We start from the raw sequence: 21,479 nt of genomic DNA on the forward strand, positions 1-21,479 counted from the left end.
TTCTTGGGCCAGGCTCTTCGATACTCTTGATCACGATACAACGACCTAGGTGAAGAAGATTGACCGCTATGCTCTTGATCGTGATATACCGACCGAGGAGAAGACATATGAATCGGGCTTTTGTACGTGCGGGAAGTTCCTGGTTCCTGAAGTCGATCGTCGAAACGTTCCTCGACGTATCTACTAGAATAGGAGCCAGGCGTTTGTGGTCTGTACGTGCAGGTACGGGTTTTCTGATCACATTCACTGCATAACAATAAGTTTGACTTGCTGCCAGGCTGCGAAGCGTAACCATTGCAAGTGCCGTAGTATTTCTCATCTTCGTCGCTTTCGAAGAAATGTTGACTGAGGCTACCGATCGATTTTGTATCGCTGGATCTACCAGAGATTCTAGTTTCTTCCATTTCTTCTCTGTCATCCGCCGCGTATCTGTAATAAAGTTTACACATATGAGAAGATTATAAAAATTATATGCTACGTTTTATACGGAATTTACTTCAACTGGAAACTCAGCAATAATGTTTGGAAATAAATGCCTCAGGATCTGATCGAATACTCGTCTTTAACAAGGTAACACCACTTTACCTGTCGTCTGTAGCGTCAGCCAAATAGTGTCGTATTCGCGCTATCTTTGTTTTGCCGCGCTCTCGCGGCCTTGTTTCTTGTTAAATGATACTTTCTCGATTTCGCTCGTTGTTATCTTCTAAACTGGAAGACGAGCTGGCACCGCAAATCTGCATCTCGATTTCAGCCAATCGATTCTCAACTTCCCACTGTTGTTGATTCAGTTTAGCGCTCATTACTGCGTTTTCAGACTCCAAACAAACCAGACGTTCCCGAAGACGTTTAATTTCAGCCAATAAAGCTTCGTTAGTGCCTAAAAGTGGCGTGGCACCTTCGCTCACTAAATGCGTCATGCTGCTGGTTATGCCTAGAAAAAATAACGTATATCGTCTTACCCATCGAGCAAATCAATAATATCAATATTAGTATGCTTAATTAATTTATTCGTATCGCGTTAGCCAATCGTTTGTTACGTGTATCTGTTTAATTCTTTATTGATAAAAGCAAGGCAAGAAACTCTTGTCTACTTAAGAAATTTATTTGCAAATTGTTTCGACATTTTGCGTACAGTTTCCCCCGGTTAAAACATGCTTGTTCTAGACGAATGACTTCATTTTTTATTGGATTCATTCAGGCAATATTTCCTCATTGAACTGTTTACAGCGTCCCGTTTACAACGGATGAGTGCTAACGTCACGTATAAATTGCTGGTAAGTAACGAGTCTCTATTCGATCTTCGATGAACTCTTAACATTACAACGTATTACATAAGATCGTGAAAACGACCATAAATAATCCGATACTCTAAAGGAGACGGAGAGTTTCATAAATCGTTTTTCCACTAAACAAAATATTTCATACTATTCGCAGGTAGTTTACTCTACCACTAAAAAGCTGAACAAATTTCTTTCTATCAGCATAAATTGAGTTTAGGTTAAGTTTGGATCGTTCGTTAAAATCTCGCAATATCATCAGACAAACAACTCTTCGCGATTCCTTCTACGAACAGTGGACAACTGACAGAAAAATCGCCATTACGGTGCGTGGATCCTAATTAACAACAGGTGTGTCAGAGTGGTTCCTTCCTTCCCAAGTAACAATTTTTCCGGGCCTTAAATATCACAGCCAAGCCATACTCGAACTCTATATACCAAACGCATATATACTCGATAAGCTTTGGTAGCACAGCCAGCCGGAAAAATAAAACCTCCTACGGAAAATGATCACGAGTTTCCAACTCATCCGTACTTTCATCCATTCGTTCCCTTTATCTCGATATTCTTACAAATTCTTTCTTGGCGATGGGTAGCCTTTTAGGTGAACCGACCAGTAAATCAAAGGATACTGTGCATCAGGCATGGAAGCTTCGATTCCAACGGAAGAGGAAGAAGATTCCTTGGTGATTTAACGTCCATTAAATCACGAAGGAAAAATGCGTTCAATCTGAAGGTCCGAGAGTTAAGAAAGAGAATCGGGGTCGAAGAATTCAGAAGGAGGGCGTATATTTCCAGTCGGTGGCGTTCAAGATGAAATACTTGCCAGAGTGGGTGGACTGTCTGCCGGTGGATGGCTGTGTGGCCGCGGATTGCGGTGCCCTGGCTGTCTGATCCTCGCTGCTGTGGCCGCTGCTGGTGGCACTCATCGGACTATCCATGCTCCTCGCAACGTTGCTCGCGTTGACGTTGCTGGCGGTGCTGGGCAAGCCGCGCGACGTCACCGGACTAGGGCTGGGGGAGAACAACGAGTGGCCAGCCGAGTACGCGTGAGTGGACTTGGTGTCCACCGGTGAAACCCACATCTCCTCCAACGGTATACGACCTTGTGACTCCACGAGGCCTGGCGTGCTTTGGCATCGTCCCATTGCAGCTGAAAGTTCGTATCGTGGGCGTAAAACGTCACATGCCACAAGTATGGAGTTCGGTTGTCGGAGGAACAGTGTTGCTTTTAGTTTTGGAAAGGCTTGTAGTCTGTTTGAAAATGTGTCTTTTAGATCTTTTTTTTTTTTTCTTTTTCTCAGGAGTTATGTAGACTGACTGTTTGTTTTTGTGAGGTAGTTGCAGTTAGAGCGTTCTAAATGAAAGCTGTTTGAGAAGGAGGTGTGCGTGAGGTTGGAGTTTTACACTTAGTTTATGCGCAGCTAGTTTGATACCTTCGCATAAATTTTAAACGAAGTTCTCTAAAGTTTTGTATTTTGTATGTTCTTATTTCGACAGTGGTTTGCTATGTGCGAGTAACAGTGCTGTTTTTGGTATCGGTAGGACTTGTACTTGGTTTCGAAAGGTGTTCTTTTCTTAGTATTTTTCAAGATTTACGTAGATCGATCGTTTTGCTGGACAGTTCGTCGATTAAGTGGATTATACTTGGAAAGGAGATGTGTAAGATCATTGTTGAAACTAAAAGTTTACTTTTAATTGGTGCATGTTACAGACTTTCGATATATTTGGTATTTATATAAATTTCCCATTAAGATTTCTAAGATTAGGATCCGTCAAAGTACGATCAAGTATGAAATTCACATAAGCTGAAAGTTTCTAAAACGTGTGCACCGATCAACCGAATTACGTTTTTCCATCTCACGTCGATACAATTTTTCGAAAATTAACGAGAACTTACAATCGTAACGTCATTGCGAACGGTAGTCTCGTGTTCGAATTCTGCTTTCACGAACGCGCTTCGTATCGATCGAGCTTGTACAATGGATTTCGTTCTAACGTTAATAATATTCGATTTCACTTTAATTGGCTACATTATTCGCAAAGATAGAATTTCCTCTTACGGAGTAAAAGCCGCTATACAATAATCGACGACGTGGAGTTAAACGAGAGTCGAATATAATGATCCAAGTAATTCCGCCGCTATATTGGTAACCAATCGTAAATCCTTCAACCAGAGACGTACACAAGTTTCCACTAGGCTCAGTTCGTTGCAAGCTCGACGGCTTTCCGCGAGCTGAAACGCAACTTCATATTTCCAATACCACAAAGCAAACACGCGAACAACATCCTCGTTACTCTGCGTCGAGTTGCCTTGACAAGTGCGATCTCCTTTTTCTCCTGTTCTTTTTTTCCTCTCGAAATTCGTCTCAAGCCTGTTCGCTGTGTTCCGCGTTCGAGTCCTTTGTTCGAGAACAGGCCTCGCGGATCTGCTCGCGCTTCGCCAATGCCGCCTAACCGCCTCCCATTTTCACCACGGCGAGCTTCTTTAATTAAGCCACCGCCTTTCTCATTGTGCAGCAGTGCGGCAGTGCGGCGGTGCTGCCTCTGCGGTTGTTGAGTTTTGCGCGCGCGCCTGTGTGCTGTGTCAGTGTGTATATACAGCGCTTGGTCGTCCAGAGCTACACACGCGTGTACACATCAGCACAGACGATGCGATTCGCCAGTAGGAAAGTTCGCAACAACAGCAACTTTCTTTCAGCGAAAGAACGACGCCAGGACGAAGAGGACGATAAGCTGCGCGTTTGTTCGCTCTTCGACTTCCGAATTAATTAATCGAAAGCCCACGGTCTGGCCGCGTTCGTCGGCGACACACCGACGATCGAGAATTTTTCACGACGCCTTTCACGTGCCCGCTAGCCGTTTGCCTCGTTGTTCGAGATCCTTTTAAATCTCCCCCGCGAGCTTCTACGGTGTATCGTTAGGCTGTTCCATGATTTAAGAGCGAAAAAGTAGTTTCGTTGTACTTTGGATCTTTTTCTAATTGGTTTCACCAGCCGCAACGCACGGAAGAAGGTCGTTAGTGGGCCGCGGATATTTATGCAAATTTGTTTTCTCTTTTTCCTTTTTTATAGACGAGAGTAAAGAAGTGGCGCCAAGATTTAGGTCGTTTGTCTATCGGGTTCGACGTATTTCTCTACATCTCTCACAAATGCACGAATACCCGCAGCCTGATCAGTAGCAAAGCTGCGCAGAGCTTCGTTTTTGTCGAAATCGTTCGCTAGAAATTTGATAACTCGTAATCGTCGATGGAATTTCGATGGAAATAATGATTTGCCTGGGTTTGATACGGTTCTCCTCGCAACATAATACACTGTTCGTATTGCGTGGTAGATTTATTACTCTTCTCGCATTATCCTATTCGTTTCATTCTGGCATTCTTACACGACATGCTTGATATTTGTCGGTACGTTACATCGTTCACAGATTGGCAATTTTTGCTCGTGCCATAAGTACGAGCGGCTTACAGCCGCATGATTTATCCCGATTCTATACGTATGGTTTCTCAGTTAACGCGCGAAACAGCTGTTCCTTCTTTGCAAAGATACATCAAAGATAATTTTGTCCAAACAGCTAAAGTTTCAATTAAACGATACATAAATACGACGAAAAGAAACGATTAGCGAAAAGTCAGTGAAATTCGTAGGAATTGGACTTTCAATGTCTGGATATCCAACTTCTTTCTAACGGAGCTACGATTTTTATCAAAGTTTATTGGAATCTATTAGAGAACTAGAAATTTTACCAGAGATATCCAGTCTTCTTTACTTATTCCAAACTATCCACACTGCATGCCTTTGGAAACAAATTATAACATTGCAAGAGTTGTCAAACGAAGTTCGACACGCGTATAATTCTTCCTCGATAACTGCCTTTACGATAACCTTTTTCGAGCTATTGTAGCTTCGATGGCAGCGTTCGTTCTCTGCATACGTATAACCACGAATCGCTTGTACTTCTGTTCCTTTGGTCACTCAATCACGTCATAGAATAAAAGGTCCAAATCGACACGCGTGACCGGTAGTATTACGGGCCAGGATTTTTGACAGTTATAGCGATCCTGGATATTTATTACATCCACCGGTAACATTTTTCTTTCCGTAGTTTATTTACCCAGCCGAGGCAGAGCTTTCGGTATATCGGGTTTTTAGATGTTGAAACGTACGAAGAGAATATCTCTATAAATAAATTGTTGTTCTTGTGCCTCTTGCCCACTTCTCAAAGTAGGCACCGGGTATTAGGATACACCCTGTATAGCGAGTGTTACGGGTCTAAAGTTTACTCTTTTCAATGTGCGCGTGTTTCAATGTTCGAGTAAAACGACGAAAGATTTAATAACTAATGGACAAAGCCACAAACGCGATATATTTATTCCTCATTTTCGTGCTATTTTGGCTTGCAGAGGCGGCTGCTAAATTTTCTACCATCTGTTGCAGAATACTCGGTGTACGAGGGTAAATTAATAAGTAAATTACATCTCCGTGCTAACTTTCGCTCTAAACTATGTAATTGCTGCTAAGCGGGTAGACAGATTCGGTTAGAATTGCTGTTAATGCGGAGCTACATTTCAACTCGTTTGCATTTGTCAACGATACACGTGTACGTGAATACACGTAGAACGTGTTTATCCAGATTCGAAGTGTTACTGTTCCAGCAACGTTTCGTGGCTGCGAGATTACGACGACTCGAGTGTGGTTCGCGAGAATCTTAGATGAAAGAAATTTGCGAGAGCGGAACATGTTCGGCCGCCGATCTGCGACTAACTGGCGGAAGCGTGATACGAAGAATACAGGGGAAGAGCAACATTTTTCGTTTTTCACGGAAGAGCAGATTTAAAAGTCACGGTATATTGTCAATCAGTGGCATTGTTACGTTCGGAACAAAAGAACCACGCGAAGTCCTCATCGCCACCATTTTCCAGCATTGTATCTACCCTAATATTAGACTTTTTTGTTCAGGACAGTACGAGGAATCGATCGACGCAAACAAGATCGTAGGATTCCATCAAAAAATCGCGCTGCGCTAACCCAAACCTAACCCAAACCTCTCGATAAACAATGCAAAATTGTCCCCTACAATTTTCCTGTATAGACCGGCTCAGTTGCTAGTCTCATCCCGTATAGTTGCGACAAATGCTGTGTATTCTTCCGTCCATGTACGTGTACGTTATACATTGAATCTTATTTAGTCATTAACGGACTTGTTTAGTCATTGCTATAGCGCGTCCAATGAATCGAGTCGGTGGAGGTACACGGGCTTCGGACACTGTATCACAGACCCTAAAAGCGACAGCAAACCCTAACAATGAACCACGTAAAGCGCTTCTGAATCGAACGTTTGCCAGCCAACGGTCCAAGTCCCTTGCGTCTATCACGTGCCTAGCAGGCAAATGTTCTGTTTACCTCTACCGACTCGAATCGTTGGACGGATCAGTGTTGCGTTACTCGTCGATTACAGCGAAGCTGAACGATCTTTTAACGTCATTCGTTAATTAGCAGATCTCGGATGAAAGATCGTAAGAAGCAAAGTCACGAGCAGACAGAGAACTCTGCTTATAGAGCAGCGATTTTCAACGCATTTCCATCTCACGGCACGCGCAAACTCATTATCGGAATTCCGCGGTAGACCAAAAGATAGAGGTTCGAGGCAATTGGCGCCGGTTTGAAATATTTGCGCCTTTCGAGAATTCTGCCGGTTGAAAATCGCCGTCACAGACAGTCGATGAAACTCAACGTCGTTCTAGTCGTAGAATTAAGCAGCGTTTAAAGGTTCTTACCTTTCTCGAGAGGAGCCCTCTTGTATTTTTCCAATCTCTTCACCGCGATGGCTTCCAGTCTGATCCTAGCCGCGGGATACTCCTTCAGAACGTCCCACATGTCCTTCTTGCTGAGGACGAAGAGGTCCGAGTAGCCCACCGAACGTACACTGGCTGTTCGCCGGTTACCTGCGTCGATGTAGCCATTTATTGGTTATCGAGATGCATCAAGCTTTCTGTTGTATCCGCTCGGAACCGATCGATCGACCGATCGTTCCGCTATCGTACATCGATCGTGTAAAGCTCGTCGCCCGTCCAACAGCACACGGCCTCAATCTCACCAGACCAGCATCCACGTATTATTTGCATGTATTCTAATTAACAGAAGTGCGTCCACTTGACGACGACAGCACAAGCACCGACGTACGTTCCTCATTGCCGACTCGATAGCAATCCTGAATCGTAGTAATGGGATCTGAAACGGGATTCTAACTTGCGAGACACCCGGCTATCTCGTCAGATTTGCCTCGAAATGAACCGCCGCTTTCCGACTCGAAAGAAGAAACTGGCGTATAACTCGAAACACGAAGCTGGCTTCCGCGTTGGAACAAGCAACTCGCTATTGCTGCTTCTCTATTCCGACTCGTCGTCAGACCGGAAGATCCGGAAACGGGAAAGACGTTCGTGAAAGCAAGAAGCTATAAATCTTTGCGATCGAGCGAACGGTATCGTCGTTCGGCAGAAGACGAATAGGATACGCATAACGCTTTCTCATTCCGGTATCGGCGATCTGAATCGAGACTCTTCAGAGTTTTAAGCTTCGAATCCTGTTTCTCGAGTGATCCGAAAAATTGTCGTCGCGTATACGATGCAGATTCCAAGCGATTCGAACTGTCTCAGATCCTATCGTCTGACTGTTTCGAAGCTGGTCATTTCAATCTTCTACGATCGTTAATTTAATTACTCTGAGCTTTTACAACGACTATAAATAACATCGTAGATAAAATGTCAGTCTTGCATTTGCCGCTCTAATTTTTTTAAATAATATCTGATATCGGATCATCGACGACCAAGAGAGAATCTTCGTTCATCCGTGATTAATCGTTTAGACACACAGCGCGTGAAATTCGCTGTTGCTCGTTCCGAATTTCAAAATTCTCTCGCTTTTCTGTCGTCTGTCTCCTCGTCAAGCAACAGCGCTGTTACTGTAATTTTCTTTGAATAATAATAAATTGTAGCATTGTTGACGCGTGGACAGCGGAACGTGGCGCCGGTGCTGTGTTGTTAAATGGGCGATAATTGTGAATATGACGATGCTGAAGGCTACTTTACACGTCGATGTTACCTAACGATACAACTTGAAAACCATATCAAAGCATAACCTTGGCTCATAAGCCGTAAAAATCATGCTCGACAAAATTTCATTGAAAACCGACAAACTACGTGATGTTTTATATCTATGTATTGTGTGTGTGCTTCGGTGGGATCGAGTTTTCTTATCGTTACAAAGAGCGTCATGTGATGATACGTATATGTTATGCGTATATTTTCATCGGAATAAAAATTTGTTTTATGCAATAAATAACGTAATACGCGTATAGCGACAATAAAAGAAAAGAAGGAAAAACGAATATTCCATATCTCTTTCTCTAACTTTTTAATTCTTGCATAATCGTATTAACAGAATTTTCCTTAAATTTTCCTTTGGCAAGTTACTTATCTCTCAACGGAATCTGATTTTTTATTCTTAATATTTTAATGAAAAAATTGTGAAACTGGAGCCATACGAAAGTGCTGTGTAAATTCTTGTACGTCTTAAACAGGGTTTTTAATCGAAGGCAGCTACTGTTGTATCGCGTTGTATAAAATTCTTCTCAAATATATATTTTAGAAGGATTAATGCGTTTCGGACTAAGAACGTAAAAGGTTCATTTGCGCGTGATCTCTTTTTCCACGTAACATATATATATGTCGCTCCTTTACCGTTAATTGTAAAACATTTATATCGAAGAAATGGGAACACAACTCTTGATGCATTGCATATTAATTATTAATTAATTATTAATGGTGAGTGCGATTTAATTGCTAAAATGGTAAAAGGGAATAATTCACTGTAATTTATTTGCTAGAGTTAAAAGGGGTAAAATTCGATTTATTCGCGGGTGTGTACATAATGTTCGAACATGCAAAGTACCTATTTGTATTGTACGTTGGTAAACACGGAGAAATGCATGTATTTATTTCCAAACTAATCGACGAATGTCCTATCGATGACTGAAATGCAAATATACTTTTGTTCGTACACGTAATGTACGCGATATCATAAATCGAAATGTTTTATTTGCTCCGATAAAAAATATATTGTTGCAACGCGAATGCCGAGTATCGACGAGTATTGTACGATGTTGCAAACTGATGGTGATTCGAGCGAAATTTGATTAATTTCCTTCTCCAATCGTATGTTGTAATAGCTACGCTGCTTGTAAAACTCGTTGGCACTTTTACGCGATATTTACCTCGCTCGTAGTTTAAGAAGTTTCTAACGAGATGAGATTGTTCGTTCGATCGATACTGCATAATATATTCGTAATATATTCTGCAAATCATGCTTGCTAATATCGATGACATTTAAGAATCGCTCTCGGCTATTCTTCCTAGCGAAAAGTGTTTGATATAAGATTTGTTTTCCACAGTAGACGGTTCAATATACAGGAAACTAACTACGATAATTAATATACGGACATATATAAGAAGGTAATGTAATTTTCCAGTGCAAATTAGTCACATCCGTGGGCACGAATCATTGCAGCAATAAGTTACAATAATTATTAAGAGACTACGTTAAAAAATGGTAGAGAAGAATCGTGAAAAATATAATAAGATAATAAGATATAGGTAATTAAATAGTGCACTGATATGGGTAATAAAGTAGAAAAGTATGGAAATGAACGTGAGCGAAGAAAATATTTACCAGATATATTTAGCTTATGTACTCTCCCCCTTGTCACTGCGTGAGAGCACAACATTTTTTATTCATCGTTGATCATTATATTTCAGTTATATCGATGATTATGATTAGACTGTCGTACGAATATCGATTATTGTTAGAATTAAATTCTTTTAAAAATATCTCAAACAAAGATGGTCACAAGTTTTTGATGAAACTGAATTGGTCGTGGTACAAACGATGGATAAAAAATGGCCTGTTTCGCAGAGACGACTCGCAAATATTTCCTTGCGCAGATAGATCACGGGTAAAATGTATGTTTCAGCATGTCATAGAAGCAAATCGATCGGCAAACGTAACCAGAAAGAAGATGAAAGAATGCTGAAAGAGCATGTCCAGTTTCCAAATGGGTCAAATCTAAACTAGGTATTCTAATGTCACTACGAAAGCAGGAGTGTCTAAAGAGGAATGATAAAAACAGGAGTGACTAAAAAGTACAGTGACTCACGAAACACCCTTCTATGTGACCTTTTTATTTGAACACCAACTAAAACAGAATAACTTTCTTAATATCCGACCAAACGATTTGAGTTTCTTTTGAGAAGTTTCATTAGTTTACTGGATGACGTGTAAAAAAGCTTGAAAAAGAGATTGCAATTCCAGTTACGTCTAGGTGTGCATGCTGAGAAGTTCATCTACTGGCGTAAATCTAGCAAATGTATTTTTCAAATCTGCATATTACAGTCCATATTGCGTACGTACAACAAATTCCGGATATACGATCAAAAATTTGTCCGCACACACAGCCGGAAATTATCCTCACCAATTGCTGGAACTGCTGGCTCGAGGTAGGCTCCGGTGATATCTTTGATCCGTATCGACGTAATTCAACACGATATCGAATTACCGCAATGAGAAAAATGTAATCTTTTTTATCTTCTATCATATCGTTACGAGATGGCCTTAGTCAGATTACTGAGATTCGTACGATGAAAATAATATCGGATATGGCTATATTTTTAGAGCAACAATTTTTAACTAAACCAAAGAATTACGCGATATCTGATCGGGAGTAAGAAATGAGCCGACTCTACGGTATCGTATTACTAAGAGTTGAACCGGGTTCGGGTTATGGTTACGATCGTTGGTATTGCGCTCTATCTATTCCGCTTCACTCGCACTGCCTGGTTCTCGCTCTGATCTTCGATGCACGCACGATAGAGCACGGTAGAGTGAGCACGCACGAGTCCCGATTCATGTATTTGCCATGTATTCGGACACTACAGCATACAGAACAGGACGCATCTCACCGCTTAAAATATGTTGTCAAGGTCAACATTCTGAACAACTTTTTCCTAAGTACGTTCCTGTTCCGCTGGATCTCAGGTTTCGCGGTATTTACAAAGAACTTGGAATTACGTTACGGTTATACTTCATTTTGGAACAGGTGGCCGCATTTTTACGCAGATCAACCGGAATTTAACTCATTAACGGAAGAGATTGATATCGTGTACATAAAAATGAACGTGTTATAGGTTAGGTTACAGCAGTAGGTGTATTAGGACCTTGGCAACATATTTCAACCTCGTTGAAATCGTTGAGAGCGTGTCCTTTCCTGTATCACCGAAAAGATTGTAAAAACGACCTTCGCCATTTTTTCTCGCGATTCCAAGGTGCTGCAATTTTTCCACGACTTTTTTTTTACACATCATCGATTAAATTAATCGGTAATTATGCAGGAAAGGGGACCTTAACTCCAATGATCTTGTCCTTGGAATATGTTACAGAAGGGAAAGCTCCGAGTAACATACACTTTGCCCTAGGCGATCAAAAGTTAGGTTAGGTTATCCATGGAATCTAACCTAACCTAACGTAAGTTACCATAAGTTACCGCTATGAGGACTGCGGTCCTACGCAATGCAACTACCGTTTTCTTTTTCTCACAACTTTTGAACCGCGATCGTCCCACGTTTCGGACAAAGTGCACGCGTTATTCAAGGACTTTCACCCTACGACATATCCGAAATTCAACGAAACTGTAGTCGAAGCCCCCCCTCTTTCTGCATAATTACCAACTGGTCGATCTAACTTCTCGAAAAAAGCTCAAGTCGTTCGGTCCAATATTAAAAAAGTTATTCCGTTTTAAAGGGTGTCCAAATACTTTCGTGAGTTACTGTGTATGTTTGTCCGGTTGGATCGATCGACCGACACGACCCACGATTGATTTTCTCCCGCTTTCGGCCTTGTCTCTCGTATTTTCGGAACGCTCGGTATTTTTATCACGGCCGAGGCCGTGCACAGAGGCCCCAGTGTTATATAGTATCATTTATTTTCGTACGATATCTATTACGTTTCAGTAGGTTGTGTTGGTTTATCGGTTGGAAGACAATAATCGATAAAAACAGAGGGTCGAAGGCTAAAGGGCAATACGTGTCACGGGCCTTGTTCAATACGCATCGACGATCTCGCAACGATTTCGCCCTATCGATTTTTCTTTAAACCTTGATTCACACTACCGATCGCACTACGGCCAGGTCACGTCAGGTCACGCACCGGTCGAAATCGCTTATACGTAATCCAATGGAAGCTAATGTTCATCCACAGCAGGTGGTTCGATCAAGTCAAGTGAAAATCTCTTGACCGGTGGCTGACTTGACGTGACCTGATCATTTTACCGATTTTCTAGATTTCATATTTTGCATCGGATACTTTAAATGTTCTGCAAATACAATACGCGTTTCCTCCTCTCAATGGATCGAATATTCATGACCTATATTACGAGCGAATTTTTCGTCATTTCAACGAAAACCGACCAAATTTGTTAAATCTGTTCAGCAACAACAAACGAAAAATATTGAAATAGAAGAACAAAGAGCGCTGCCCAAACGTCGAAGTAACAAAGTGTTGTGCGTTGGTTATTCAAATTCATTGAACGCACAATAGCTGTGATGTCGATACCATCGTAACGAAAAATCTGTTTGCTTTGTTCGCAAATGTATTTTTGGAAAAGAAAAAAGAACAGTTTTAAATGTATTATACCGAGACCAGCAGAAACTTATCAAAAATCTTTCAAAAGTAAATATCGCGACAAAGTGTGAGACGGTAAAAGTATCAACTTGATGTGGAAATTACCGAAACCATTAAAGGTCCATTCAAGATGATACTTTCCTCTACCTAAAGCACTCGATTCCAACATCTTTCTTTAACGCGCGTTTGCTCGTTGCGTGGTCGTCGGGAGCGCAAGTAGCAGGAGGAAATCGACAATAGGAATGTCGGTGACAGAGAAAGTACAAGAGTAAAGAAAGATGATCGTTAGTAGAAAGTTGGGTTTGAAGATCGGCTCATACCGGCTCGGCGGGTCGCCCTCTCACAGAGTAGTAAGAACGTGAATCGTGAAAACGTGATCGTGAAATACGAGGGGGACAGCTCACGGGCCCCTGGTCCGCTTGGAATATTTACCGCACTCTTTACCTGCAGTCCTCATATTGAGAATGCTGATCTCCCCGAAGTAGGAACCAGCCTTAAGGGTAGCCAGCACTGTCTTCCCGTTATCAGCCACCACCTGCAGCCGGCCTCTGTTCACTATGTACATCTCCTTGCCTACCTCACCTGCAACAGATTTCAGAAAGGAAAGTTAATACAATGGAGATCCGTTCGTGCGAACAACAGATAGAATCGAGGACAGAAATAAGCGTGCAAGTAGTGGGAGCGGATATCGGTGTAGCTTGATCGAACCGGTACGGTCGGACCTCGGTAGCACGAGTCTCCAGGGAGGAGCTAAAATCTTCGAGTTATACAGCTTTCGGACTTATCGAAATCTCCGGGTAAAAGAGATTTAACAAAACGAAAATTCCATGTAAAGCAGCTTCGTACAAAGGCGCAGTTCGCCTTCCCCAAAAGTGACGTATCTAAATGCGAAGGTTAATGGCAGGGTAGGGGATGGTATTATGCGTTCGACCGACAAAAGAATTAGCATACCACCGAATGGTAGACATTTTTAAACGGAAGAAACTCTCGTTTAGCAGGTAGCGAGGAAGACGGACGAGTCGCCATCCTACGAACTGCAATTGTATAAATTGTTTCAGTCCGACAGGTTCGCCGTAAATGGAGTTCTACCGTAACAGAAACACGATCGAATTTCGAGGAACCACAAATACGTCATTGGAAGCGAGATTCTTTGGGGGAGGTTTCGCTAAATTTTCCTGCAGAAGGTTCTCTCGGAAACGATTACAGCAATGTACGAGGAATAGAAAGCAAATGCGTAGCAGGAATTTCTGCCAAGGATGAAAAATTCTACGATACCACGCGAACATTATTTTCCCTCGTATCATGTGCAAGATACAGAGATTCGATGGATAAATTAAATTCATTAATATCTTATTTCGTAGTTGCTCCAAATTGATACGAAAAGGTGAAAATGGTAGAGCGCTCAGTATTAACGGTTTCGCCAGGTTTTAACAGCTCATAATAGATCACACCCTTCTGATCCCACCAAACGCAGAGCATTGTCTTCCGTTCAAAGCGATTTGGTCTTGTAGTCGATGTCGATGGTTCGCCTGCAGCTAAATATATCCACATTTCATCGCCAGTCACAATTCGGTGAAGAAATGACTTTCTTTCGTATCTGGCGAGCAGCATTTCGCAAGTGGCTTTTCGGTTTTCCTGCTGTCTTTCATTCGGTTCATGTGAAACCCATTTTCCCACCTTCTGGATCTTTCCCGTGGCTTTCAAACGTATGGAGACGGCTTCTCGTGTCACGTTTAATTGATCAGCGAGTTGTCGTTGCGTTTGAGCGTCATCCTCATCCAACGATGCTCGCAATTCGCTGTCTCGAAACTTTTTCGGTGGTCTTCCACGTTCTTCGTTCCTCGCGTCAAAATTGCCACTTCTGAATTTTTTAAACCACTCAAAGCACTGTGATTTACCAAGAGCATGCTCGCCGTAAGCTTCGACAAGCATTCGGTGCGATTCTGCAACAGTTTTCTTCATATGGTAACAGAAAATCAATGTTCAACGCTATTACAAACTATGCTGTTGTATGAAACTTGTATTGTTCCGAGTCGAAAATGTTTGTGAGATGTCAGCAAAGACTTTTGGCATCAATGACGCAGTTTAGTGATAACTACATTATCAGCTAGGGCCATCTATAGGCAAATTCCGGTTTCATACCTACAAACCTGATATTGTATCTTCCATCGTCTTCCAAACCGTGAAAACGTGTAGTACGAGAGAAAGTGATAATTACGAACGCATTAATTATGACACCGAATAGACGATAGTCGTAGGAATTGAAATGAGCGAATAAATTCCAATTCTCAGGATTTTCGCTTACACCGCTACGATGTTTCGCTCGCCGTGTATTATCATACTTAAATATTGATTGATAACGTTTCATTAGCAGCCTAGTGGGAAATAGAGCATAGTTCCTACTTGCATTACACGAGCAGTTTGGTATCTTCTTGTGTGCTACACTTCTGTACCCGCTATGCTTCGTCATCCTATGTTTACTCTGTTCTGCTCCGTTCAGCCTTGTTCTAACCCTGTTCCATCCTATTCATTGCACTACTTATGAGGATTAAACCCACATCAAGCGATGTCAAAGCCCGATTTTCCATGCATGTTCAACGTACACTTACTAAACTGTTTGCTGCGAGACGTTAGATCGTTGAATAATTTTAAAGAAGTCAGGGTACCAGCATAGAAAATTTATGCTTCCGAGTTCGCATCAAATTTAATATTCACAGAGCTGTTGCGAATAAAGAGATATATTTAATGTAAATCTGAAAATTTACGTCAAACGTCGGATTAAAAATTTCGCGCATCACAGAAAACCATGTTCGTTTCGTCGATGAAGTTAAATATCGAAGAAGCTACCGAATACCTATATTATTATTCCGACGATATTATTTCAGATGAAGTGGCGAAACAAATGACGAAATAAACATTTTAAGCGAGTGATCATACATTCTATTAAAATGTTAATAAAATGAACATACAGCGAGTGTACTTTCTAGTCAACTAATTCCCGGTAATACGCATAATACGTTCGTATAGAAGACGCCTACGAGTGTTCCAACGCTATCGTCATTTCATCCAACCTACGTGCGTGTGTGCGAGTGTGTAAAATCGTGCGAATCTCCGAGAGAAAGCGATTCGTTTAAAGACGACGGTAAAGACGACGTTAGCGTCGCAGGGTAAATTTGCCTCACTATGCTATAAGATAGTTAATCCCAACCACCTTATCACGAGTCACCGCCAGGGTAACATCCAGTCATTCTAAACATGATACATCCGTACGACCAAAGTCTTTCTCCTACTCCAACAAACAGAGGAATATAAATATAATAAAGAGTTCGATCTCCTGTTTTGAGATCGACATTTTTTCTGCAAGTCGTTGAATTACTACACGCGACATTAGCGTAATAGTTAAAGTAGTAACGGGTAACCATAAGTCAGGCCGAAGTCGCCAACTGCGCCGCAGCAGCAGTGATCCACTCGACGTAGGGTCGGCCATCAAGCAGAAGCATCCAGGGCGCTAGAAAACGGCTGTAGTCGCGTACCAACGGTCATACGGCGGTCGTTTCCGTGGCGATGAAGAGGCTAGAGAGAAGACGATCACCTCGCTTACACACACACACATATACACACACGAACTGTCCGTCTCTGTCCACTGGCTGCTTTCTTGTCCTTCGCTTTCGTTTCTCATTCTATGCTCTCCCAGGGGAAGAGAAAATTATTTGGCTGGCTGGTCACGTTCGTTCGCGCGACCCATCGAAGAAATACTGACCGATCGCTGACGTATCCAACGAAAACTATTCCACGCTCGGTTGCCTTTAATTAAATCGACGATTTTATTCACTTGCCTTCGGCAACAAATCTTTCCACTCTGTTCAAAGGTTTGTCGGTGTTGCGGAGTGGCTTGACGGTCCAACGTTTTGATCACGAACTACATCTTTCTTCGATTTTATTTCGTAGAATATCGTAGCTACTCGTAGGACGATAGAAAGTGGTCCAACAATTTCGAAGATCTACGCGGTGTACAGTCTAAGAGAGGATTCACCGCTTTTCTCGCATTTCCAATAATCTCGCGGGAACACGTTTCACACGAAGGTTGATCAACCTCGACCTGGCTACTGACTGCGATAGGAAGATTTCTCGAAAACTTTCTTCGCTTCCCGGAAGAGCGGCGAAATGTCCACGAGAATTTCCCCACGTAAAAAAAAAAGAGAAAAAGGAAAAGGTTCGAGCAAGGCGAAAATAATCGCGCCCCATTATCAAGCACACGACGTTTCTTCTTTGAACTAACTTGCAGTCGCAGAGAAACGCCGGAGAAGATAAGATTCCGCGTGAGGCGGGAGAGAATTTTTAGAGTAAGCTGCAGTCATCCGACGCGGATGATTCTCTCTCGATCCGCGACACGGTTAGCTATTTCTCGGAATAAAGTATTTCGTTCATAACTGCGCCTTCTGGGTACGCTATTGGCAACGAGGCCAAGTAGAGAGGGTAGGCAATCGCTTCTGAAACTTCTGCCAGCTAGGGTACATCTTTTGGCGGGGTTCCAGCTGTTCGTTCCAAGAGAATCCCGGTCAGGAAAAACGTGTGGCGATGTGTAAAAGGAAGGAAGGAAGGAAGCAAGCAAGCGAGAAGAACGAGGAGAGAGCAGAGGATGAAAGGAAGGAAGAAATTGCAAGTGAGAAATAGTTATACGTCCTGTGGACTATATGCAACGTATCGTGGTACAGGTCAAAGAAAACATTTCACAATGACGTTGAAATATCGAAGATCGGAAAAGAAATCGCAAACTTCAGCAAAAGCCACTTAAAAGCGATTTACGTCTCGTGAAAACCCACACTGGCCTCTTGACTAATCCGATCGAATAAAGCCACCTATTAACTTAATAAACAGATTGGCCTAAACGCAACATCCCAAGAGCATAAATCTAACAACATCTACGATTATCGATATTGTAAAGATGGATTTACACCGACCCAGTCGCTGGGCCGAGCGACTACAGTGCAGCGGTTAGATTGGAAATCGGTCCATGTGTACGTTATTCCGCAGTGGCGATAGATGCACCGCGCTACGAGCACTGGACATTGAGCTAGCTAGCTAGGTGATTCCAGTAAGTGAATAAGAAAAGAAAGAAAAAAAGAAGAAAATTACGCGTACCTTTGCGACAAATATAGTCGCCAGGTGAGAAAAGAACTGGTCGCAGTCTTAGTACAAGCTCGCACAGGAAGCCAGCCTCCGTGTTCTGGAAGATCTCCACCCTCCGTAGCGTGTCCAGGTGCACGTTTATCGCAATTTCGGCCTTCAGCTTGTCTGCAACGTTCCAACGGGATTAATTTAACGACGGCGACTTTTCAGCTTCCGTTTGTTCAGCTTCTTTGCTGCGAGATCTTAAGGTCTCCTCGCCGATAAATTCGGCTTGGACGATTTATTTCCTCACGAATGGACAGACCATAATAAGGCTAAGTCTAACGCTGGCGGTAAATTGTCCGCAACCACGCGTCGCAGCCAATCACTCGCGGATCCGTCTTTTTGATGCCGATTGGCCGCGGACAATTGTCTGTCAGCGTTACGTTTAGCTTAAGAGAGACGCCAGAAAGGCTATGCTAAGGATGATTTCGGATTTTCTTTTCACTTCGGATATTCCGATTATGAATTTTACGATTACAGTAGCCTGGAAAGATGGCCTATACATGCTGCAACTCGATTACGTCGAAAAGAAATTCTATTCCATGTTTTCTTCTTATTTTTTCACGAGAAATCACCACGTACCGGCCATGCGCGTGTTATTCGGCTACATCCGGTGTGCTTTAATGCTTAAAAAATATTTACGGGATGGAGATTCAGCGGCAGATTTAACGAACTATCCCGCAGAAATATGTTTCAGCGACGTCCGTCATTCTGGCTAAATGAGAATCACGATGGAAGATTTCCACGTGCGTCATATTACTGTGGGATGAAATAAGATTGCTGCAGCCATGACTAAGGTAAATCCAGTGGAATAAACCTCGATACGCGATTCACGTGTACGTATGAGAAGAAATAAGGAAGAGGAGGAATTACCGAAGAGGAAAAGCGAATCGTGCGATGCTAAATGCCGTGGAAAAAATTACACGAGCAAATTGATGCACTTTCGAGCAACCTTCGTCAACGCGCGAACACGTCAAATCGCCGATAGCACGTCGGTGAATATTTTAGCTCGCGATAAACGCGATACATAACGAAAATTAACCCGTTCGTTATAGTTGTTCGTAGTCGGAACGATCAAAAAGATGAATACTTAATCATTTCATTTTCTGAGAAATTTTTATGCGACTTACCGATATAACTCTGGCTCTCCTTTAAATAAAAATGAATTTTCGCTCAACGATTTTTATATCTAACTAAAGAAGCACGATTTCAGGGCAAACGAGTTCGTGCGTTCGAATGAATCTTTCAACTGGACTTGTACAACTTTGCCAGTGGAACAACGTGCAATAAATAGCTGCTTCTCTTGCAGCGACAACTCAAGAATTATAAGTTTCTAGTATAAGTAAATAAATTATTTATTCTAACTTGCTGTTAGGTAAAGAGACGAACGTTTCAAACAGAGAAGTGGAAAACGCTTACCGGGAAGACAGCTGACAGCTTTCTCTTCGTCCGAGCATTTCTGCGTCAACCAAAGGTAGTCGAACCACTTGATCACCTTCACCTGTAGATGCTTTGGCACTCTTCTCATTCTCATGTACGTTTTCACACCATCCAGCTTTGCTGCAATTAGAAAAAGAAAGCATCGCGATTATTACAAGTCGATGTTCTTCTATATCGCGTCGCTTTTCGGTATTGTGCTATTAACAAGCGTATTACTCGATTAATATATCCATAGTAATGCAGAATAATATAAGATAAAGTAGACTAATATAAATTAGGCTACTTTATTATATCGACAAGAATTAAACGAAATCCTGTTCGTTCGATTAGTTGATCCTTTGCTGAGAATTTCTTCACCGTGTAATGTGAAATTTTCAAACGTTATAATCCTATTTTAAATATTATACGTATATACACAGTGTGGAAACTTTGCCAGCGTGTTCTATAGGGCAACGATGAGACTAAAAATGATGTAGCAAAATGTTGGCAAACGGTTCATTAAAAATTCATAGGAAAAACATGAAACGTAAAATTATCGTATAATCGCGCGTGTATTTCCAAGTATCGGCCGCCTTTGTTAATGCAAACTTCTGTCTCTCTCTCTATTCTCTCTCCACTAACTATCGAATATTATACTCTCATAAACTTATATAATTATTTGTAGGATATTCGTTAATCGAACTTCGCACGCGTTTCTATAACTTGCGGCGCACAGGTCGCCAACGAAACGCGTATCCGCATATTCGTAAATTCGTAATCACTTCCGCAAATACACGCTGTGAAAATTCGGCAACTCTTGCTTCGAACGAAAGCAGAACGGGACTGAAACGGAACGACCTTTCCTCTATGCTGTTTAATAGAATCGAGCATTGAAACAGTAAACATACGGTACGTCATACCGACACGACGAAAACATAACATCGGAAACGTTCTATTTAACATTTCCCATTAACGGATGGCCTTTTCCGCTTCGAATACGCGTTTATTAAGGGGAGGCTAAGGTTAATTCGTACAAAAATAAGGCATGATTTTGCGAATTATTTGTGACGACACAGTTAAAATCTCTTTATTAAAACCGATAGTACATTGAAGTATGACGTTCGAAGAATATCGTATAAAATTTTCACGGAGAAATATTAAAAAATACAGCAATGACAGCAATTATTCGGACGTGTCTCGGAAAGAAGTAGAATTGCTCGTAACTTGGTGCTAGATCATCTGAAATCAAAAAATCAAAGTTCATTCGTTAGGTAACAGTTTACCCCGGGTAACGCTAGGAGGGTTTTCCGAAATTTCAATTTTTCACTTTTTTGGAATACTTTGAAGGGAAAATTAGCCGAAAATCTTCGCAAAATCGATTAATTTTCCCTTCAAAGTGTCCCAAAAAAGTGAAAAATTGAAATTTCGAAAAACCCTTCCAGAGTTACCCAGGGAAAACTGTTACCTAACGAATGAACTTTGATTCTTTGATTTCAGATGATCCAGCATCAAGTTATCAGGGGCACCGCAATTCTACCTTTTTTCCGAGACACGTCCGAATAATTGCTGTCATTGCTGTATTTTTTAATATTTCTCCGTGAAAATTTTATACAGTATTCTTCGAACGTCATACTTTAATGTACTATCGGTTTTAATAATGAGATTTTAGCCGTGTCGTCACAAATAATTCACAAAAACGTGCCTTATTTTTGTACGAATTAACCTTAGCCTCCCCATAATGTTCATTCGCAATGTATTATTCGCCACATGACATCTCAATTTCATCCGTACTCATAGAAGACACTGGCGATGTCTGAACATTACATCACCGGACTACTGCTCGTCATTAGTGCGAATCAATGAGTAAATTTGCTAGGTGTTA

General features: G+C 41.8%; 1 protein-coding gene across 2 annotated transcripts; it reads right to left on the bottom strand.

Moving 5' to 3' along the window:
* Nucleotides 1-280: 280 nt before the first annotated feature.
* On the bottom strand, nucleotides 281-20,447 carry LOC126926244 (potassium/sodium hyperpolarization-activated cyclic nucleotide-gated channel 2-like). 2 transcript variants are annotated; one of them, XM_050742514.1, is made up of 9 exons: nucleotides 20,034-20,447; nucleotides 19,598-19,738; nucleotides 18,149-18,301; nucleotides 13,451-13,588; nucleotides 10,488-10,526; nucleotides 7,054-7,221; nucleotides 2,104-2,430; nucleotides 586-931; nucleotides 281-429 (listed from the first exon to the last, which is right to left on the bottom strand). In XM_050742514.1, the coding sequence occupies exons 2-8, from the start codon at nucleotides 19,710-19,712 to the stop codon at nucleotides 666-668; spliced, it is 1,206 nt and encodes a 401-aa protein (XP_050598471.1). In that variant the 5' UTR covers nucleotides 19,713-19,738; nucleotides 20,034-20,447; the 3' UTR covers nucleotides 281-429; nucleotides 586-665. The 2 variants fall into 2 exon arrangements, with proteins under 2 accessions (XP_050598471.1, XP_050598470.1); XM_050742513.1 differs by having other exon boundaries at nucleotides 19,835-20,447.
* Between the last annotated feature and the right edge of the window lie 1,032 nt (nucleotides 20,448-21,479).

This window comes from Bombus affinis, chromosome 17 (genome assembly GCF_024516045.1).
Source record: "Bombus affinis isolate iyBomAffi1 chromosome 17, iyBomAffi1.2, whole genome shotgun sequence".
NCBI classification, from domain to species: domain Eukaryota; kingdom Metazoa; phylum Arthropoda; class Insecta; order Hymenoptera; family Apidae; genus Bombus; species Bombus affinis.